Raw genomic sequence first — 23,445 nt, forward strand, 5'->3', positions numbered from 1 at the left:
TCCTAGGGTTGGGGCAATTTTCCTGAGTTTTTCGTCGGGGATTTTTATTCCGATTACCACAAACTGCTGGAGCCCGCTCTAAATCCTAACTAAAAACATTCTAATTCCGTATTTTATTTAGATCACAATAAACAAATATTACAAATATTTACAATAAATATCGACCACTCAAATTTTTATTCAGAACAATAACGTAAACATTTTTAATAAAACTTTAATAGTCCTTCATTAAAAGTGACAATTGGCTTAGTCGCGCCACTGACGACGAAGTGTATAAGATATAAAACTTTAGTGTACAAAAACTACTAACACGAATCTACTATTGAAGGTAATATGTTAAACTTCTGTATAAAAAGGGGTTGTGGGGTCACTTTACATTATTATACCTAATCCTCCAACTAATGCGAATGCAGTTCCCACGGCGCCGTCGGTTTCAAACATGAAAAAAAGAAAAAAAGCTCCCCTAAAAATTCAATCAAATGTCCGCCTATGGTGTAGACTTGTGTCGTGTAGTGTGCAATACAAATGTAGGTAAAACGAGATGACTCGTGCGCTCATAAAATATTTTGTACATCAACAGTGTTTGGCGTTTGCTACAAGTACGATAAAGTTGTCGGGCAAATCGTAACGAGTACAAATATTACAATGTCCATGTATGAGGACCTCCGTACAATAGGAATTAAAATTGAGCGAGTGTTCTACTCAAAGTGCGTAAACGCGTTTATCTATGTCGTACGTGCGTAAGACGAAGACAACACACGCAGGTATGACATCACCAAACGGTCCGCTGTCGCATATAAAGTATTCAATTCAATCATTGTTCATAGTAAATGAAGAAAAAAAATTGAGGCCCCAAAGGAAATTTGCGGTCGAGGCCGTCTATATATGCCAGGCCGACACTGAGTCGAATGCTCGATTATCATTATTTGTATAAAATGCCAGTCCCCACAATAAGTAACCAAAATAGTAGGTCGAGTGCACGAGCATGTCTTATGGACCGCCAGCCAAGTAACTACTATAAGTACCATTGCATGACTATACTCTATATAGGATTACTATTTAAAATTATATTTCTATAAGTTATGTTATAACTTAAAAGTTATAACTAAAAACAACTTAAATATAAACAAAAGCATAGGCGTTACTAGACCTTAAAGTTAAGGGGAACTTCAGCCCTAGAATGTTTATAATAAGTAAATTAAGTGCCCCCCCCCCCAAACACGTTACATTAATTAATTATAAATGTAATATAAATGAAAATTGATATTTTATTTTATTATTATAGTATTATTATATTATTATCAAACAAATAATAAAACATATTACTAAGTATTATTTTAGATATACAAGTTAAATTTTATTAAAATTTAAGTGAAACTATGATAGTTAAAATATTTTTATACATAACTATTACAATTTACAGCTTAAGCCTCATCCGCTCATTATTGGCAAATTTATTTAAAATGTCTTCTTTGTTGAGAACGTTTGACAAAATCTCTTTCAATTGCTATGATGATAGATAATTTTAAAAATCGATTTGGTAACATGGTTGACTTTATGTAAGTGTTTATTCGACGCATTGCTGAGAATGTTCTTTCACAAAATGCAGAACTCGTTGGAACTGAAAGCGCTAAGTGTAGCATTTTGTATTAACTACACAACATGATACGTCTTACACAGTTACACAGGGTAATTGCATACAATAATATAGTTTAATAACCAAAAAAAATTAATATTTTTCCATGATATTAATAAAAAAAATAAAACGATATTTTACATTTTAGTTTATAAATGTTATTACTGTTGGTGATAGTGTGGGACTATGCATTATGATGGGGGTGGGGGGGCTAAGCCACGAAAGTCCCCCCTAGTTACGTCTATGAACCAAATCCAAAATGAAATTTCTTTCTTCATACGTGAGCTATCGTATATCAATAAGGGTCAAAAAACGAAGCAAAAAACATTCCTCGAGTCTTAACTCTTAAGAAATATACATGGAAATATAGTATCAATTTGTTGAGTATTGAAGTACCATACAGTCCATACAACATGCAAGTAACCCGTAACCCTAAGCAAAGTATTTAAACAATGACCCACCCACTATATCCCCTACAACAATACAACATATGGTAATCTAAAAATGTATAGTAGTTTAGAATGTTCATAAGCCATCAACAATTTAATTTAAAAAAATATGTTAATTAACTATACTTTCATCCACACAAATTTTAATTTTTAAGCTCAACATAAATTTCAAGGGCTTGCATTAGACAAACGTCGCTTACCATTCACCACGCCACTGCACACAAGTTCCATAAACGTCGATTAATTTGTATACAAAATATTTATAGGTAACCTAACTTAAAAACCAATACATAAATGGAAATGGGATAAATTCACTTTGGCCACAGACTAAGATTGAAGATTCCGTATAGTTATTTTAATTAATAATTATAGATTTATAATATCTTTAATCGTGATAATTATAGTTTACCAACTTAGCCAACGCAGCCGATACTGTCCAAGTAGTGTACGGTATTTAGGGCGGCCACTGCGGTTGTACTGTCCGGGTAGTTTTAACTTTTAACCTAAAAATATTTGTCAATGTATGTAAATGTTGTTTGACAATTCGATATTAATTATTATTCAATAATATTACATTACATCCTATATTAGTATATTTAATATAAGTTGTATTATATTTAATTTACAAATAATTGCGGTCGGTTCCTGAAACGTATAGGAGGGCACTCCGTACTCCGTAATCTACCGCCGCGGTTCGAATATGGTGCGTCTGTTATCGGCACCGTTCAATCGTGTAACGAATTCGTACGGTTTCACGTAAACATGTCGTAGTAGACGCGCTCGGGGCGAATCTAACCGATACAGCTCCATCGTAGTATCCGTCCACCGCCTCGCGTCGACACCCGAGCACCCTCAGACAAACAACGGACACCGACACCCGCACGAACGATGGTGTCCAGCGTCCGTCTGTGGGACACTTGATCCTGACGATGGAGCTGTAGCGCACCCTCAGGCCCTTTCTCTCCTCAACCCTCCCCCCCAATCCCGAGACCCCAGCAAGATCCCCCGGCGGCCTGGACACCAAACCCGCTGCCGGCGGCGGCGGTGGCGGCGTCGTCATGTCGTTCGACTTCGAGGAGATCACCTCGCTGCGCAACGAGCTGCAGAACGTCAGGGAAGTGATGCGCTTGACCAAGTGCAACATACACGCACTGAACGGCACGTTTGCCACGTTCGATCATCCGCCACCCATATACTTAACCGAGTACCGAGAGCTCACCGTCAAGCTGCACGAGCTCGAGGCCAAAGAGCAGGAGCTACTCGATCAGGTCGACCATCCCAGGGAGCATCGTAAAACCCGGGGAGACAAGCCGTCCACACCGTTTGTGCGCACCATCCGTGCTTATTTACCTAACAAACAGCGTACCACGATTGAAGTGAAGCATGGCGAAACGCTGCACATGGCCCTAGAAAAGCGTTTGCAACACAGAAAGATCCCACTGAACGCCTGTGTTGTTTATAGGAATGGTACTGACCATCAGATACCGTGGGATACACAAACCTCCACTATTGAATACGAAGAGATACAAGTAAAAATGTGTTGGTTACCTATTCAAGCATCATTTACACATGATTTTTCAAAACGTACGTCATTTACAACTTGTGATCATTGTCGTCAACTACTTTTCCAGGTAAATATTGTTCTTGGTAAATCGTTGTTGGTCTTTTTAAATTTGATCAATCTTTGACTTTCGTTAATATACATTTCTATTCTTTAGGGTTATCACTGCCGTTCGTGCGGATTCAAATTTCATGAACGGTGTTCAATGGGAGTACCTGTATTATGTATTCCAACCAGAGATTTGAATAACAGCAATGGGGGAAATCATACTATTTATCAAAACTCTGCCGGTATACTACAATTGGCATCTGATTATCAATCTTCAAGACGTCGAGTGCTTGGTCATGGTGAAAGATCAAGTTCAGAACCTAATGTATGCCGTAATATGGTAAATATGAATTGGGACGATTTGGCTGAGTTGAAGCGAAGATCACAAGCTCCATCTGGTGTACCTCATGGTTTCTTGCCTCATAGCCAGAGTGCCCAAGCTTCTCCTACCAATGTACTAAGGCCTAGACCTCGAGCCAAAAGTGCTGATGAAAGTGCTACCAAAAAGTTGCTCCGTGACACTGGTCCTCAAGAATCATTAGAAGATTGGGAAATACCAGAGACAGATATACAAATGGGCGATTGCATTGGATCAGGGTCATTTGGTACTGTATATAAGGCAAATTGGCATGGCCCAGTTGCAATTAAAGCACTCAAAGTCAAACAACCCACTGCTGCACAATTACAAGCATTTAAAAATGAAGTATCCGTATTAAAAAAAACTAGGCACGTAAATGTCTTACTGTTTATGGGCGTCATACGAAAACCAAATTTAGCTATTGTTACACAGTGGTGTGAAGGATCAAGTCTATATCGCTGTTTACATGTATTGGAAAAAAAGTAAGTTTATGCTTATTCTTCATTATAAAAGTACCTACAAAGGTTATTAGATTCCCCAGTTTATTATGATTTCAATAAACCAATTAAATTTAAAATTCCTTATAATCGATTTAGAAAAAATATTAATTATTTATCTTCAAGTAAATAATTTCTTTGTTTCATTAGTAATACAACTATTGGTATAATATCTAGTAAACTAATTTAATACTTTAAACATTTTATTAAAATAAAAATGCCTACGAGATTTCATAAAATGTGTACTTATTAATTATTATAAGTATCTAATGAATTCTTGTTATGCTTGGATTATAAAGTATTCTTTTTTTACTTTTTAAATATGCTAATCTTATTCTGGTAACAGATTGAAATTATAAGAATTATTTTATTTAATATATAACAGTAATGAGACTAACAATTAGTTACATTATATAGTGCAGAGTGGTGTACATTGGAAAATAAATTGAGTTACATATTAAATGGATACCCACCCACCTTTCATCTTCAAAAAAAAAAAAAAGTATTGGTTAATGGCTATATTATTCAGTAATTAATTTTTATGTATAGATAATTTGGGACAAAGGTGACCCACCCACCAAAAAAAAATAAGGGGTAGCAGCTGTTACCCTTGAACCCTTTAGTGTATACCACTGATAATGCATATTAGTATTAATTTTTTTGGATAATATATCAATATGTTGAATGCTGTTCTTAATTTATATATTATATGGAATTATATCATTCATCAGGCATTTATTGTTTTTAGATTGAAAAGTATAAAACTAAAATATATGATTTAAACATTTTATTTAAGGTATTATATGTATCATGTATAATGTATATATAATGTCTTGTATTTAGTGGCATCGAACTCATATGTCATGTGAAGCGATCACTTCACTTTTTAAATGGGTCTATCATATAATTTGGGTAGATGATTGGGACAAAAATTTTAGATTTTGCTTCATAAAAAAAGTTTGAGTTTGGTGCCTTTGCTTGTATCATAGATAAACAATTTATATGAAATTACTGGATAATAGACAGATCATTTTTATTTGAATACTTGTTTAATATAAAATCACTAATAAATCTACAAATAATGAGAAACTCAATTGTATAGAAGTGAATAGAACAAACTTTATAAAACAGCATTAAATTATGTATAACTGTATAAGTATTCAAATATTAGATGTTAATTATTAAATAAGCAAAATGTACAGTTATCCAAGACTACTTTTTATGAAGATTATTAGAAATAATCATTTAGTTATGTATGAGTAATGGTTTTACTTAAGGTTTGGATTTATGTGAATTGGTTTGCTTTTTTTAGTGTTTTTTTTATAAATTTGGTTAGTAATGTGTATACAAATTGCATCATATTGTTAAAAATAATTTATTTTATATGTTTATTACTTATTTTGTCAAAATTAAAAGTATATTTTTCTATTTAATATTGCTTATAATTATAAATCTTTGCTCAATAGTTATAACATATTCTGTTTTGTTTTTGTTTTTAGATTTGAGGCAATGCAATTGATATCAATTACTGGCCAAACTGCAATTGGAATGAACTATCTCCACTCTAAAAGCATTATACACAGGGATCTGAAAAGTAACAACATATTTTTCAACGATTCTGTTGTAAAAATTGGTGATTTTGGTTTGGCTACCATAAAATCAAAATGGTCTGGTGGTCAACAGTACCACCAACCATCTGGATCCATATTATGGATGGCGCCTGAAGTTATTCGGATGCAAGTAGATAACCCATACAGTTTTCAGTCGGACGTATACGCTTATGGTATTGTGCTGTATGAATTACTCTCTGGTCAGCTACCTTACACGGAAATCAATAACAAAGATCAGATCATTTTTATGGTAGGCAGAGGCTATTTACGACCTGATTTGAAAAAAGTCAGATCGGACGCACCAGCTGAGCTACGTAAATTAATGGAAAACTGTATAAAATTTGATAGGGAAGACAGGCCCAAATTCAAAGACATTGCTATATCTATTCAAAGCATTATACACGCAATGCCAAAACTACAACGTACAACATCTGAACCAACATTATCCCGGTCTAATTGGAGCGATGACTATTTGTACCCGTCCGAAGCAAATAATTATAGAGGAGCTGCAGGCTTTATCTAAAGTTAATGGAAATGTACAAAAAAAAAAACAATTTAATTTTTTTTAATTTAATGATTTATTATTATAATGTTGAATTTTGTTGATTATTAAATGCAACTAAAGTGACGATATATTCATTTATGTACGTATAATGTATATGAATGTATGTATTATGATATATGCATGTGTATGTATGTTTGTTTGTTGTCTATATATATAACATTTGTTGAATTCAACATATTATTTTAATCATGTTGTTACTCAAAACAAACCAAACATTTTTACCTATTATTATGTCTGATTTTTCTTCTATTTCTATTATTTTTAAATGTTACCTATAAAATGTATATTATGTACCATACAGTATGTGCTTCACACTTTTGTTTTTCATAAATTGAGTAAATATTTTTCATATGAATAGTGGTGATACAACATTATATACACATTATACACACATATTATTATGTTTGTAATATAAAAACAAATATGTTATTTATCAATTTCAAGTATTGCATACATTATTTTTGTCAAATCCTCATTCCAAATTACCCATTGTTAGCTGTGTTATTATGTCTACCATTTATGATCTATAAAATATAAAAAATATATATTTAAACTAAAAATAAAGATATCTATTATTTTATAATAATTATAAAACATTATTTTTGGGACTTAAAACTTTTGTATACATTATTATATTTTTATAACAATTTAATTAGAAATGAAATGTTTTCAGTAAAAAAAAAATTCAATTTTCTGTATCATAGTAAAATAAATTACTTTAATAAGAATATCTAAAATTATATAGGCCGGTAATATAAAATAGGTACTTTCAACATACCTCTTTATAGTTATAAAATTATAATACACTCTCCATTCAGAATCATTTTTCACATTTAATGATATACAAACACAGATTAAAGGAGGTCCTATCTTTACCATCGAAATATATTTTTTAATGTGTTTGAAAAAATAAAATTATCTTAACAAAATTTGTTACCTATTAATATTTAATATTAAATTGATAACAATATGTTATGCACGACAACTGTATATTTGTATTTAATTATATATGTATAAGCGTATAAATTATATATTTAATTAAAAAATTTATTAATATGTTTTTTAATGTAACCTCTCCTCCCTCAGCATTGGAAGTGTCATCTCGTCACTGTTAACTAATAATTATATATTTTTAAATAATTGCCCTGCCTTTTCTTGCAGCTTGCGGTATCATGTCGTCGCCTTTCGACTGTTTCCTCGTCAATCGCGGACTGAAAACCCTGCACGTCCGCATGAAAGAGCACATAAAGAACGGATTAGCCGTGGCCAAGATCTTGGAACAGCATTCACTCGTTAAACAAGTGCTGTATCCAGGTTTTCTATCGCACCCCCAACACAAGGTGGTTTTAAAACAGGCCGGTAGTTTCAGTGGCATGTCGTTTTACATGAAAGGCGGTATCGGCGAAGTGACTAGATTTTTACAGGCCATCAGTGTTTTGCTTAGCTGAAAGTCTCGGTGGATTCGAAAGCCAGGCCGTAGTGGCCGTAAGTACACCTATTACCTAAACTTGCAGAGGTGTGCTCAGGGGGTGGCTACTAGTTGCGTCCCGCGGTAAAAATTTCTTCCGAATTGCGGACCGGGTTTTTTTGAGGTACATACGAATTGCGGCCTGGGTTTTTTTATTTCTAGATAATTTAATTAATTTAAATATGTAAATTTAAATTTAAAAAGCTTCATTTTCCTTCAAATTTTTATACAGACTTAGGACTGTCTGCAGCATCAGTAGTTACTGCAGGTAGGTTAAAAATGATGTTTTATTTTTATTTTTTTTAATGTTGACACTGGTATAAACGTATATATAATTAAAATATGTAATATTAAGAAATAGGTTAAAATTGTTTTTTTTAATATTAAAATGTTTTGTTTTTATTAAAAAAGGTAAAAAAGTTAATAAAAAATGTATTGAAGTTAAAATATTAGTATTATTTAGTAAAATAGGTTTTATGGCACTGGTAAAAACTTGTATGATAATAGTTGTACAAATTCAAATTTGTCAATTTGGTTATCTTCCAACCGTTTCATTATATTTCTAATAAATGTTTCTTTTTCAATGATATTTGTTCTGCGAGTATTTAAGTGAGTGCTTCTTAATTTTATATAGCCATATAGCCATATAGGTATCCTTTTGCATATTTTTTAGAACATCGATGAATACAAAAATATTAGGATGAGCACTGTAGAAGAAAGCGTTGAATTTCGAATGAAAAGCCTCACAACTATTAGTAGTGCGCATAGTAGACGCTGAGTATTCTACCCATAAAATAGGAGGGAAATTGGACTCGTTTGAAATGTATGTTTCCTATGAATATGTTTGTTTGCTATGAATAATTTTACTCGGTTTCTCATTAATATCATCAATAGCTTTACGTTTCACTTGATTACTTACAGTCTGTCTGTTTAATGTTTCATCACTATCTTTTTCGTGGTTTTTATGATTTAAAACTTTTTTAATAATTACGTTATTATTTAAATGAATATATGCTGTACAAATTTTTTTTGTACTGTGATTATATTTTATCAGTCAAGATTAAATTATCTAGAATTAAAAAAACCCGGGCCGCAACTCGTCTGTACCCAAAATAAACTCGGGCCGCAATTCGGATTAGACCTTTTTTTGTAGTTATCTTCGGGACGCAACTAGTATGCAGCCTGCTCAGGTATACAGTATACTTTATAGAGTGGGAAAAGGAGGTTGACAAAATGTTTTTACATAGGTATACCGGGAGATATATATACATTTCTTTTTTTAAATGTAATAATACATTATTTTTTCAGAACACTTATAACTCACGCTTCAGTTTCTCCAGAAGAACGATCAGCATTAAACATTTCGGACAATTTAATCAATTTGTCTGTAGGATTAGAATCGGAAGAATATTTAATCGCTGATCTCGATCAAGCACTAAAAGCTTCTGTTAAAAATTAATCGTGTTTTAGTTAAAATAGTATTTTAATGGTGTCAAATTACGTTAATATTAATTGGTTAATATATAAACATGCGTATATATAATATATATATATATAGGTATATAATTATTATTATACTATAGTAAAATATTTATTAAGATTATTGTTTTATTCGTTAAGGCTAGAATTACTTGTTTTCTAAGTCGTCGATCAAGTCTAAACCTATGGACAATCGAATACGATTATCGAGAATTCCCATGGATGGATTGTCTTTCTTCATCCGTAAGCGAACTTAGGTATGCGTCATTTTACAACTGCGCAAAACAAAAAAATCAAAATTATTAATTATTTTTATACGTCATTTGCAGTACCTACAATAAAATAATATAAAGTTTTTTATATATTGTGGCTCCAGATCAATATTACTTAGCCGGCCAACGAGTATACGGCTACACAGTGTAGTGTTGGTGACTTCGTGAGTATTATTTTTACTGACTTAGGTATTGACTACAGCTAGTGACTTATATTATAGTGTTGATATGACATATTAATATTATATCATTGATTATATTTATATAAACGCATCTTTGAATAAATAAATGGAAACATATTGTTGGTAAAGCGTTAATTGTAAAGCCGTAGGTAGTATAGGCACTGCAAGTACGTAATTATATACTAAGAAAACGTTTAAATCCGTTTTTAATATGAAATTTGCGTCATTGGGGCGATCGGAATCGTAGAATGAAATTGTTGATTTTAAAAGAGAGAATAAATTCACATTCAACAGTGAAATAATATATTAGCTGATTATACTCTAAGGATTATATCGATTTATTCGCGAAATATTAAGTTATATGCGTCGACATGTCGTGCAAAAGATTTGCAATTCGTGCAAGAACAAGTGAATCTTCCTGTACCTACCGATCTAAATATATAATAAATAATAATGATCACTTATTAGTTGTTGTTACTAATCGTATAGCCCACGTAAAATCCTAAAAATAATTGTGCTTTTCAAATTCCTCTTAATGATGTGGGACAATACAATAACGTTGATTACAATATAATATTATGATTTATGACTCTCAGGGCGGCTGAAAACAGGAGGGTAAAAAACATTGAAAATATGAATAAAAATGTTGACAAGGACAAGGACGGGTACGGTTGCGGTTAATCGGAGGCGTCTGAACTGATGCCTGTGTCAAACTGGCCGTTGAGCCAGAAAGCACAATGGATCAATGATGTTATGGTATGTTTGACAACGTCATGGACGTTAAGTCTAGTAGAATTTTCTTGCATTAAATACACAACTATTTCCAATATGGATATAGTGGTCTGCCGTACGGCTGAGCTGACGTCGATTACCGCGAGCGTCCTCGCATGAGGTGATACTAGTTTGATAAAAATGTCAAGAAATGACCTAAAATAATTACAAATATTTATTTTAAATTAATAAATATATATATTTTTTTAAATTGTACTCTATTTTACTATAAAATTCTATATACATTAAAGCTTACAAATTACTTAAAATATGACATAAAAATTACAATGTGTTCTTTAAAATTAAATAAAATATTACAAAAAAAAAAAAAATTAAATTAAGGTATATTCACTACAACGTCATGCTGTAGACGACTGTAATCGGCGAGATAAAATTGGATAGGTAGTAGGTACTAATCTTAGTCCGTGGTAATTTCAAAGTTCTAAGTAAGTTATCGGCATAATGATAAGAAGTGAACAAATTTGAAATCAATAAAAGTGACTAAAAATGTGGAAAATTACCCAAAAATGTCAAAATATGACTTAAAAAGTAATAAACACCAAAAAATGCAAAAAATAGCAAAATAAAAATTAGTTGTTCAGATCCACATGCTAATGAAATACATTTATGGCCAGGAGAGCATCGTCTAAAAAGTTCCAAAAAAAAAAAAAAAATGCAAAATGCATCAACTTCCGAGCCTTAATTATTAGTTACATTAGTACTGGTGTGGTTAAACATATTTTATTATTTTATTTCATAATAAATTTAAAAATGTTAATTTTATAAATGTTATAGTATTACAACAATATTTTATTATTTTGTTTTTACGCATAACATCATCTTTATTGTTAACTCTGACATCATAATATGTGTTCATTGATTACATATTTCTCTTGTTAAACCAAATATATCAGTGTTTTTTTTTTTTTTTAATATCGTAAATGCATACTTGCTAATTTTTCTTCTATTAATATCATTATTTTAAAATTGCGTTATTACTGTACTTCTTTATATCATATTTTTCAATGTCTTCTTTTCTGGTACTAGTGTACTACTTTAAAGCAATTATTAAAAATTAGACAATTTTATACTAAAATAAACTTAGCTTTATTAATATTTGATATTTTTTAATATTTTATGAATAAATCAAAGTTAATATTTTTAAACGATTTCGTTAGTTCTTTTTCGTTTTTGGAAATTTTGAAGTCTACAGTAAAAAAAAAACTAAGTTATTAGTAACATTATAAATATCATATAATTCCGTCGGATCCCTGTATAAAAATGCGTAACATAATAAAATGGCTGTATCCGAATTGGTTCCCGAAAAAGACTTTCAAAAAAGCAAAATACTATATAATATAATTGAAATATTTAATATTATTATAACAAAATATATAGGACTTTATACGCGCCCCAGGGCAAAATAATTTTTCGGCACTTCCCCTTACAAAAAAAAAAAATATATATATTATATAAATAAATTCAGTTATGCAATAAAAAAATTAATTTTATAAAATAAAATTTCATAAACAGTTGTTTTGCGATATTGTATAATTGTATTAGATAATTTTTTAGTAATATATATCCTAACGTTAACCTAATCTTTTTTATTCAAAGTAAATATTCCTTTCTTAAAAAAAAATACATATATATATTAAATATAGAAAACGGAATCATCACTTATTATATGCACAATGATTAACAATACATGGTTTTTTATTAGATCAAATAGATAATATTTGTTATTAATTAAATATAATAAAATAATCTATAACTTATAATTTTTTTCTTGACTTTTGAGAAGCATAAGTTTCAATAATATATTAATATCATTAAAATTAATAGTTTTTATTAAATCAGCTTCAATGTTGAGGGTTGTTAATGAATTAATATAAATTCTCCCATTGTTGATCTTAAATAAGTCTTGACGCTTTTTAATGTAGAAAATGATCTTTCCGTTGAACAATTACTTGAAGGCGGTGTACATAGAAGCATTCTTAGAGCAACATTAATATAACTATATAAGGACATACTTCAACTAAACTATTCTGTTTTATAATTACTAACATGAATTGAACACTTTTAGGTACATTTTTACTCTCCTTTTGTAAACTTTTTTTCAAACAAAGGCACTTTTTTGTGCCCTAAAGTGAATACATTCATTTGGAAATGATACGTCCAACCTGTGTACTCGAGCCTTTATTATAAACATTGAACGAAAATATTATATATTATCGAATAATAAATGTAATATACCTATTAGGCTATTTCAGTATTACCTAAGTGACTAGGTATAGTATAATTTTTTTAATTTCTTATTAGATGCTCAACAATATTTTTTTTTAAATACTTAAAAATACCGAAAAAGGTGTGAAAATTAAAAAAATCATGATCACATCAATAATTAAAGTTAGAATCTTTCACCCCCCTCTTAAATCCGCCACTGATACTTATTATAATCACGTATAATGTATATAATATGTAAGGGCAACTGGTGCATGGTCTTCCAGATAAACCATTTGATATTAATTATTATATTTTGACACTTTTATAACTAGTCATTAGTGGTAAAAAAAATGATTGATATGGGTTCAAATTTAATTCAAATTCAAAATGTTTAACTTTAATCCGAAAATTAAGTCAAACAATTTTTGTGGATTCATAATGATAACCGCCTCCTCGTGTTAGCCCCTGGGTAACTCTAAATGGTTTTTAAACTATAATTTAGAAAGGTACCCGGTAGGTAGAAATATATTTGGCGGATTTGATATCCTTATTAAAATATTATGAAAATATTTTGATTTTTTTTAAATATTCGTATAACAAACTTATAACCGAAAGAATAAGTCTACTGCCGACATATAATAAAATAGGGCAATTTCGTATACTTTTATGTACTTATAATCGATTAGCAAATATGATGTCAGAGTTAATAATAAAGATTACATTATGCGAATAACGAAATAATAAAACAATACTATGATACCTTCTTAAATTTAATATGAATATAAAAAAATTAATATTTTTACTGTTAGATCTATTTCTATGAAAAGTGGAAGGAAAATATCACTTGAATTTAATTTTTATTCGATGATTTTAAAACAACGCATTTATGAGAAAAAAAACTATGTATATTTTAAAAATAAATTAAATATTTTTTTTTATGGTTCAAAATACTTAAAAATTTAATAGAGAATTTCACATAATTTTCTTGTATCAATATAAAATGATTATAAATATATATTATATGTACGATTTTATTTTATATAAATTTGATATTCAAACATTTCCAAAATCCTTCAAAATCATCAAAAATATCCAAACTATAATTATTTTAGATTTTAAAACTGAATATAAAGTTCTTTTATAAACAACTGATACTAAAACTAAAAATATACACAATTATTTGTTGTATAATACAGAGGTTCTCAAACTTTTCAGGCCAGGCCTCCCCTTTTAGTTTAGTTAACCCCAGACCCGAGCCCCCCTCATAAAAATAATTTTAATAGTCATGTTTAGAGTAAAAAAATGTTAAAAACAAACAACAAATATTGATAAATATTAATATTACAAATTTATTTTAAAATATAATTGTATTTGTAATTGTATTAATTTTATAGATAATGGCTCATGTTGATTGTTGCTGCCTGTATGTGATGTATAAATATACCGAATTGTATACAATGCAAAACGCGATTATTATTACGGATATTTCACAATTTTTTTTTATTTTTTCTACCAATGCAATGTTGATTTTTAAAATTGTCTTGCGCCCCCCCCTATAGAACTTTTGCGCCCCCCTGGAGGGTCGCGCCCCACACTTTGAGAACCTCTGGTATAATATATTTATTGATGGAAGACTACCAAGATTACATATCGTTTTACATCAATGGATCTAAAACTTAAGTGGGTGTAAGGGCATCAGTATACTCCACAAATATAATAAAAACGATCAAACTAACTGATTTCTGCTCTATATACACAGCAGAAGCCTATGCAATCTCTCAAACACTCGAAATAATTAAACAATTCAAATTAAACAAAGCACTCATTTTAAGCGACTCTCTAAGTAATCTAAATATTCTAAACAGCATTCGCAATATAAACCAACCTAACATCATATCCAGAATAATACAAAATCAGATTTCTCTACTAAATAATAATAATCAAAACTGTTATGGATTCCTAGCCATGTTGGAATCCTCGGTAATGAGACAGCAGACGTCTACATTAAAAGAGCCATAAACTCTCCTGATGCCATTTCAATCCAAATTTGCTCTCTGAGTGACATCAAGGGAGCCAAACAATCTCTGACACTGCAGCAGTGGCAACACCGTTGGTCGTTGTCACAAACTAAACTTAACAAAATTAAACTTTTTATCAATTTGTGTATACGTATTGACCAACACTCATTGCTAAAAGATTCCATGAAGTCGTAATAAACAGATAAAGAATTGGGCATACTTGGCTCACCCATCGTTTCCCCGTGCAGTTTTTCGTAGTTGTTATGCAATTCAGAAGTATCTCTCAGTATAAACAGAGATGGGAAAGATACTCAAAAATCAGTATCTCGATACTCGATACTTACATTTTAAATATTTAATTACTCGATATTGGATACATTTAAAAAAATTAGGCATAGCCTATGACGCATAGAATTTTTTTCAAATTAGGTAGGTTGTGAATCTAGACAAATGCATTTAACTTTTAAATTCCAAATATTAGTTAAGTATAAATATATTATTATAAGTCAATCATTAAATTAAATAAATAAATAATAATAAAAATAAATTATGAATATCATATCATATTCTTATTTCCTTTTAAAAATAGGGACTAATTTTTTACATGTAATGTCTGATAATTTATTCCTGGTAGGATTATGAATAAATCCTGGATATAACTTAATATGGCTAATAGGTTGAAAAATAATTTCATACAAGTTGTACTGCAATTAAATTATGGATTCATAAATTTTAATTTGCTGCGCATATTGTTTTACACATATTAATATAGTATTATACTAAAACATAGTCAGACAGTCGCGGTTGGTTTTACCAACGTTAATAGGCGAGTAAAAATAATCCTAAAAAATTAATTTTTCAAAGTATCGAGTATTATTTGATAAAATTATTTTATGAAATACTCGATAAATTGATTAAAAATGTATCGCGATACAACTGATACAAGATACTCAACACTTCATATAATTATATCGAGATATAAGATACAATTGTATCGAAGATACTGCCCAACCCCGAGTATAAACTATGTCACTGAAATGGATGTGTTACATTTTAAAATAAGAATAAAATACTATAGCTGTTTAGAAATGATTCTAAATGATTATCATACGCTTAAAAATAAAATAAATTTGACGAATTAAACTTCAGTTATTATAAAAAAGATATTATGACTATATTTTTGATATATTTAATTGATGCGAAAAAAAACATGTGAAGTACTTATTTATTTTAATTGTTCTAGCTATATATTTTAATATGTTTTCACGGAGATAATACGTTTTAATACAAAAATGTGTGTTTAAAATTTTACAATAGGGTATTCAATATTAGATTTAAAAAATGATCCGAATATAAATTAAAAATATGACGTAAATTTGTTTTTTAAACACATGTAATATTATACAGCATTTATATTAAATGATAAGTTCAAAAAAAAAAAATAAACGAAAAAAAAAATTAGATTTTATTAAAAGAAAAATGTATAAAATACAAAACGAATGAAACAAAAATATCTATTTTTATAATCGATTTATAAAAAAAATTAGGGACCCAACAGTTGAGTCCCAACAAGTGTAGTACTTAAAATAATTCGGGACCTAAATCTAATTTAGCCATATATTTATTTATAAATATAGAAACTATACCTAATATAGGTAATAATAATAGATAGAAAAAAAAAGATTAAAGATGATAAAAATATAGAATATATATATGAGTAAAAACTAAAAAAAAATTAATATAATTGATAACCTACTTAAATACATTTATCATAAGTTATTTATTGATACTTACGTCAGTAGTGGCTCGTGCGTAGATGAACAGGTGCAGGCGCACCTGCATATCCCATTTTATCAAAATAATATTTTATTTTTTTTTAGAACTTAGTCGCTATAGTTCATTAAGAATATTGGGGTGCTAAGAAAAGAAATTATTCAAAAATGTTTTTCGGCAAAGAATTACTATATCGTGACCATATTATTTATTTATTATTGCTCCTAAAGTAAAAAGAGTTATGCCACATGCACACACCAATTGGTGCGCCGTGCGCAACAATATTGTGATAGCACCCGTATAAAATACGTATGGTTGACGAGTGGAAGATCGCAAAATACAATGCAACTTGGTGCACAGTTACTACTGCAAACCTATTTTTAAAATAAACGTTATCTACGTTAATTTTGAGATTTTTCAACTCTTTTTTTATTTAGGTATAACTAGCTGTCCCCGTGCACTTCGTCGCCCGTACAAAATGCACCCGCGTTAAGTTTGGTTGCCTATAACTGTCCCACCTATATAGAGTTGCATTTTTCTAATCGATTAACCGATTATGTATCATTTGTTAAAAATAATATATTATTCGAATAATCCATTAAATAATCGTACAGCCCTAAATATAATAAAGATGTAATATATTGAGGTCATTAACCGGGATAAAAACTATCCTATCTTGTATCTTATGACGGAGATAAAATTACACACATTGATCATAATTTTATTAAAATCGGTTGAGTACTTTCGGAATGCATCGAGAACATATATATTTATATACATGGGCGTAAAATTGCCTTGTTAGAAGGGGGGGGGCTTAAATTATAAACAGAACAATTTTATTGTAACATTTATCATATAAGATATTAAGATGTAGGTATAGATATTTAAAAACTTCAAAATTATTTACTTAACGGCGTATAAATGTATAATACATAACTTTTTATCGTTGTCGTTATAAAATATTAACGTATACCTCAATTATTTTAATTTTATTATTAATTTACAATGCAAAATTCATACATGAAGCTTAAATGTTAGCAAACATGACACATTTACACATATACCTATCGGATATTCAGATAAGGAATTACGTTTTAAATTTTATAATTTTCTCTAATAAATAACCTTAAATTTCTTGAAAAACTTTAAAATATATAGGGAGGCTTAGCACGCTTAAGTCCCCCCCCGATTTACGCCTATGTGTTTATGTACTCGTATATTTATAGGTATACGATTTATACAATTAACACGATAATAATACACGTTTATTTTAGTAGATAACTCAGAGATTTTTTAATTTAGACAAATGCTATTGCGACAGAAACCTCCTCCGTGATATACTCTTTCGTTTTAAAAAAAAAATCAAGAAGATTCATAATATAATTAATATATTATTAGTTGGATTGAGTAATTTTAGTTTATAATTATTTATAGCTTCGGAGTTCATTCCGAGTAAACATTGTGACACATGATTTCTATATAGTATATATACGAATATATTATGGAGTTATAAGATAGTATATAAATAGATTGTCGAGTTTTACTTCTCGAAACAATTCATACCTACACGCTGCTGACGACAAAACACACAAAAGAATAAAGGTAGCTGGAAACCTATACTATCGCGATTCGCGGTCGGTCACGGGAATATCCAAATACACCACGCAAATAAACATGTAAATTTAAATTTAATATTAAAAAATTAATTCCGAACATTTTCATATTCTTTCACCTTTTAAACCTTCTCTGGTCTTCCACAAATAATTTAAGACCAAAATTAGCTAAATCGGTCCAGCCGTTGTCGAGTTTTAGCGAGACTAACAAACAGCATTAGATTTATTTATATATAGAAGAAGAAGAAAGAAGATAGAAGATTAAGTTATTAATGTAACTACTAAATAAAAATATAGTAATATAATTAAATGATTTACATATTAATAAGATACATTCATTTAAAACAGTAAAAGCGTGTTACATCATAGCCTATTATGCTTGTTTATGTTTATTTTGTGCACCACCTATTTTTAACACCACGAGCCGGAAAAATCTAGATTTTTTGTGGTTGTGTTAGTGTTTTTCTTTTCCACACGCATTAATATATTAAGTGTCGAATTTGCCTTGTAATTCGCGGCGGATTTTTTTTTTTAAATAAAATACGTTTTTATATAGATTATTAAGTATAAAGACTTTTGTGTTAAGTGTTACTCATCATAAGAAATACCAGTGCCATTCGATAAGACTAACATCTTATAATAGTAGTCAAGATCATCTGTTTTTTGTTTTAGTTCTAAGTCCGCAGAACCCGAACAAATCAAAATTGTTCAAGTTTTGCGTACACATATTTAAATAACGTTTTAGTCTAATCACTCTAATCCTGATGAAGAATAGATTTTATTACTGTATCGACGTATGGTTATATGAATTTGTCCATTACTCGTGAACCATAGTGCATATTACAAGCCCATCTGTAAAAATGTATTTTGGAAGACTTAGATTTTTTTTTCGATTTGTAACTACTATTTAATTATTATCTTACTATTATTAAAAAAGGTTAGCAGACTGTAAAAAAATTAAGAGATGTAATAGTCGTCGTAAATTGACGTGCTATTCTTAAAACTGGACGGCTTGATGAAAGGGGGTATCCAAACAACACTACTTCAATTCTATACTTTTATTATAATTTTTTTTTTTTTTTTTTATTGGTTGAGGAGGTCCCTGGGCCAATTTCGCTTTAAACGACGTGGTGGGTTATCGGGGAGAGTGAGGGAGAAGAGATTGGAGATGAATGGATTAGGGTGGTTGACTGTGTTATTGTGAAATAATTTATAGTAGTGGGAGCTAGGGTATTTATGTTTGGGATTTTGAGGTCAGAGTGGAGTGTGAGGTTGCTGACGTACCAGGGGGCGTTGGTGAGGAGGCGAAGGCAAATTGATTGGAAGGATTGGAATTTTTGAATGTTGGATTTTTTGGAGGTACCCCATAGCTGTATTCCGTAAGTCATTGAAGGGCGGAGAATTTGTTTATAGATTACGAGTTTTGTATTGAGAGGGAGATTTGATTTAAGAAGGTGTTTCATTTTGTGGAGTTATAAATTGAGTGATTTCCTTTTTGTTTTAATGTGATATGCCCAAGTGAGTTTACTGTCGAGGTAGACTCCGAGGTAACGGGTGGCTTGTGTTTTGGGAATCGTGTTGTTGTTGATGATCATGGGAGGACTATGATCTGGACGTAGAGTAAAGGTTATGTGGGTAGATTTATTTGGATTTATTTTGATTCTCCACAGACTGAACCAGTTTTGTAGTTCATTAAGATGAGTTTGTAGATTATAAGATGCTATGGTTAGGTCAACATTAGTTGAGATTATACCTGTGTCATCTGCGAAGGTAGCAAGAGTGGTGTTCTCGGAGTGAGAAATGTCGGAAGTAAATATGTTGTAAAGTGTAGGTGCTAGAATACTTCCCTGGGGGACGCCTGCTTTTATGTAATGGATTTGTGAGAGTTTGTCCTCGCAACGAACAACGAAGGAGCGGTTATGTAGGAAAGATTTTATTATTAAAACAGTGGGGCTGGTAAAAATCGTATTTTGTTCAGTAGGTCTTCGTGCCAGACGTGGTCAAACGCCTGGGCTACGTCGAGAATGACACCTGTGGAGTACTGTTTATTTTCGAGAGTTTGTGAAATTATGTCGATTATTCTGTGGACTTGATGGAATGATGAATGTTTATTTTTGAAACCGAAATGAGTGTGGGGGACTATATTTTGGCTTGTTAATATAGGGTTTAATCGCTTTAGTATAATCTTTTCTAGGATTTTTGAGAAAGAAGGTAAAAGGCTGATAGGTTGATATGAAGAAGGTAGGTCAGAAGATTTATCAGGTTTTGGAATTAGAATAATTATGGAATGTTTCCATGAGTGAGTGTATAACTCCTATAATTTATTTTAGTACTGGTGTGGTTAAACATTTTTTATTTTTTTTATTTTTTTATAATAAATTTAAAAATGTTAATTTTATAAATATTATAGTATCACAATAATAATAATTTATTTACGCATAACATCATCTTTATTGTTAACTCTGATATCATAATATGTGTTAATCTATTAGTTTATACTGAATCAACAAAATTATGTAAACATTAATAATATGGTCTAAGAATGGATGGGTTAAGAACGAATCACTAATAAAAGAGCTGGCAAACTATAATTTTATTCAATTTATATTATTTAACGTTCATATAATTTGTATTTTTTTTATAATCTCAAATCAAAATGATCTTTCATAAGCAGAGTTTAATTTCTATCGCATTTATAGTTATTGCAATTTGTGCCATGCAAGTTTATTCAGCTATTGACAGACACGATAGAGAATTACTAAAAAGTAATTGCTATTATAATTAAATAACATAGAATAATTGTTGTAGTTTTTTAATTATAGAATAATGTATACAAAAAAATCAAAAAGATGGTTTAATTTTTGTAAAACTAATAATGTAAAAATTATTGTTTTGTAATTTTTAAAAATTTTGTAGAAAACAAATAATGATTAAATTTTTTTTTTTTAGTTCATTGTATAGGTAATATTTCTAATTGATTATAAATATTTAACATAATATATTAAAAATAAAGTGTTTATAATATAAAGTATGATTAAAAAAAAAATTAAAAGATTGATGTATTGTGGTTTTTAATTAAAATTAATTTAAGACTAAATTTAAGACCTATTTCATGAAAATAATAATGTCAAATATATTTATGATTGACATAATTTATGATTTTAAATTCTACTTTCTGTATTAATAAATTCTCTTATACAATTATATGACTATATATTACTCATATATTATAACCATTTATTAGAAAAGTATAATACTTAAAAAACTATAAAATTAAATGTTTGATTTTTAATAGGCTCCAATTAATAATTAATAAAGTAGTAGTTAAACATTTATTTTATATCTAAGAAACCACATGATTAATTTGTCTGACAGGAACCTACTAAATTGTTTAACTAATTACTAAACATTTAATGATTCAATAAGAACTTATGTTCCTTAAAACATGATTTAAAGCTCGAATCTTATCTAGTTACATTATAATTAGCTAATGAACAATAAGTAAATCATAAAATAACTAAATATTATGTATAATTCTGAAGAATATAATAATTATAATGTTTATATAATTTAATTTTAATAATTTTAAAATTTAATAGGTCTACTAGAAAGTTATGCTGGATTTCAAGGTAAGTAATTATAGTTCACAAGAAGTTATTTTATTTTGGTCATAATTTTTTTTTAAGTAATTAAAAATAATATCATACAAAATGAAAAGCGTTGATATTTTAGATCTTTAAGATACATTAATAGATTCAAATACACATACATAAATTCAAAATTTTTTTGATATTTTTTTGCGTGTTATAATCCGATGAGAAAACATTGTATTTATAGTAAAACGTATTTGGATTCCGAAATGTTATTTCTATACTATTATCTCATAAGTCATTCGTAGATCGTATATCATATTTTATCATTATTTTGAACTTTGGCTCCTATCCGGAATCAAACAAAATATTTGATTTAGCTAATTGATTTATGTTCCTAGATTTACAATTTATATTTTTTTAATATAATATTGAAGACTGCTTTACTACTGCAATATTTTCTCACTCTCTACACCTTTAACTGTTCGCTGCATTATTCATAATCTTTCACGATACTGAATGGTATTAGTTTTTTTCTATTTTATAAGATCATTATTAAATATCCAAGCATTTTTTTAAATAAAAATCATTTACTAAAACAGTTTTTAAATTGTGTTTGTTAACAAGTTTAAAGTACCTCTTATATAATAGTTGTTTTTATGAACTTTATGTACAATATATTTAATACATTTAAAATACTCGTAGTTTTATACCTATAGATTATACAATTTTATAGATTGTCGCTCTCCATTAGTCCGTTTATAAATACGTACCTATCAATTTTATTTTTATTTTAACTTCACTGTCTCTCATGTTGTATATTATATAAGTATATAACAGTCAAAAGATTCATGTTATGTTGTTTCTAGAAAACACTTTTTTGGATAACCGTTTTACGTCTCAAATTATTATGAATAGTATTTGTTAAAAGATCATAATGATATCTCAGTATTTATTTCAATTGTTTTTACTATAATTTTTTAACGAATATTTACATACGAAGTATTTAAAAATTAAAATAAAACCCAATTTCATGAATTATCGCAACTAAGTTACAAAAGCAACCTCTGAAATTCAATAAACCACAAAATCATTTAAGATGCAAATTATGTTCATTATGGTAATTAATTATTATAATATTATATTAAATTTCCGGAGTAATCTTTGTCACTATAGTCTATAATATATATTTTATAATATAATAAATCCCACAACAATAGCTATAACGTGTTCAATTACATTAATTTTAACGTGTACTGAAATATTAAACTTAATGTTTTTTTCAGGTATACAAGCTGATAAACGACGAGATTTTAATGGTACTTGATC

The 23,445-nt window shown here is 29.2% G+C and overlaps 1 protein-coding gene and 2 long non-coding RNA genes across 4 annotated transcripts; all 3 read left to right on the top strand.

Annotated features, from left to right (window-relative positions):
* Positions 1-2,595: 2,595 nt before the first annotated feature.
* LOC132932003 (raf homolog serine/threonine-protein kinase Raf) lies at positions 2,596-7,167 on the top strand. The gene is made up of 3 exons (XM_060998164.1): positions 2,596-3,716; positions 3,804-4,534; positions 6,049-7,167. The coding sequence occupies exons 1-3, from the start codon at positions 3,144-3,146 to the stop codon at positions 6,680-6,682; spliced, it is 1,938 nt and encodes a 645-aa protein (XP_060854147.1). The 5' UTR covers positions 2,596-3,143; the 3' UTR covers positions 6,683-7,167.
* Positions 7,168-8,910: 1,743 nt separating this feature from the next.
* On the top strand, positions 8,911-10,242 carry LOC132932006 (uncharacterized). Of its 2 annotated transcripts, XR_009662800.1 has the most exons (3): positions 8,911-9,439; positions 9,501-9,928; positions 10,001-10,242. It is a non-coding gene; the product is annotated as an uncharacterized LOC132932006 (long non-coding RNA). The 2 variants fall into 2 exon arrangements; XR_009662799.1 differs by having other exon boundaries at positions 8,911-9,928.
* Positions 10,243-21,112: 10,870 nt separating this feature from the next.
* On the top strand, positions 21,113-23,435 carry LOC132921935 (uncharacterized). Its single transcript, XR_009660973.1, has 4 exons — positions 21,113-21,291; positions 21,476-21,487; positions 22,126-22,155; positions 23,403-23,435. It is a non-coding gene; the product is annotated as an uncharacterized LOC132921935 (long non-coding RNA).
* The last annotated feature ends 10 nt before the right edge of the window (positions 23,436-23,445 follow it).

The sequence above is a fragment of the Rhopalosiphum padi genome, chromosome 1 (genome assembly GCF_020882245.1).
Source record: "Rhopalosiphum padi isolate XX-2018 chromosome 1, ASM2088224v1, whole genome shotgun sequence".
Lineage (NCBI taxonomy): Eukaryota > Metazoa > Arthropoda > Insecta > Hemiptera > Aphididae > Rhopalosiphum > Rhopalosiphum padi.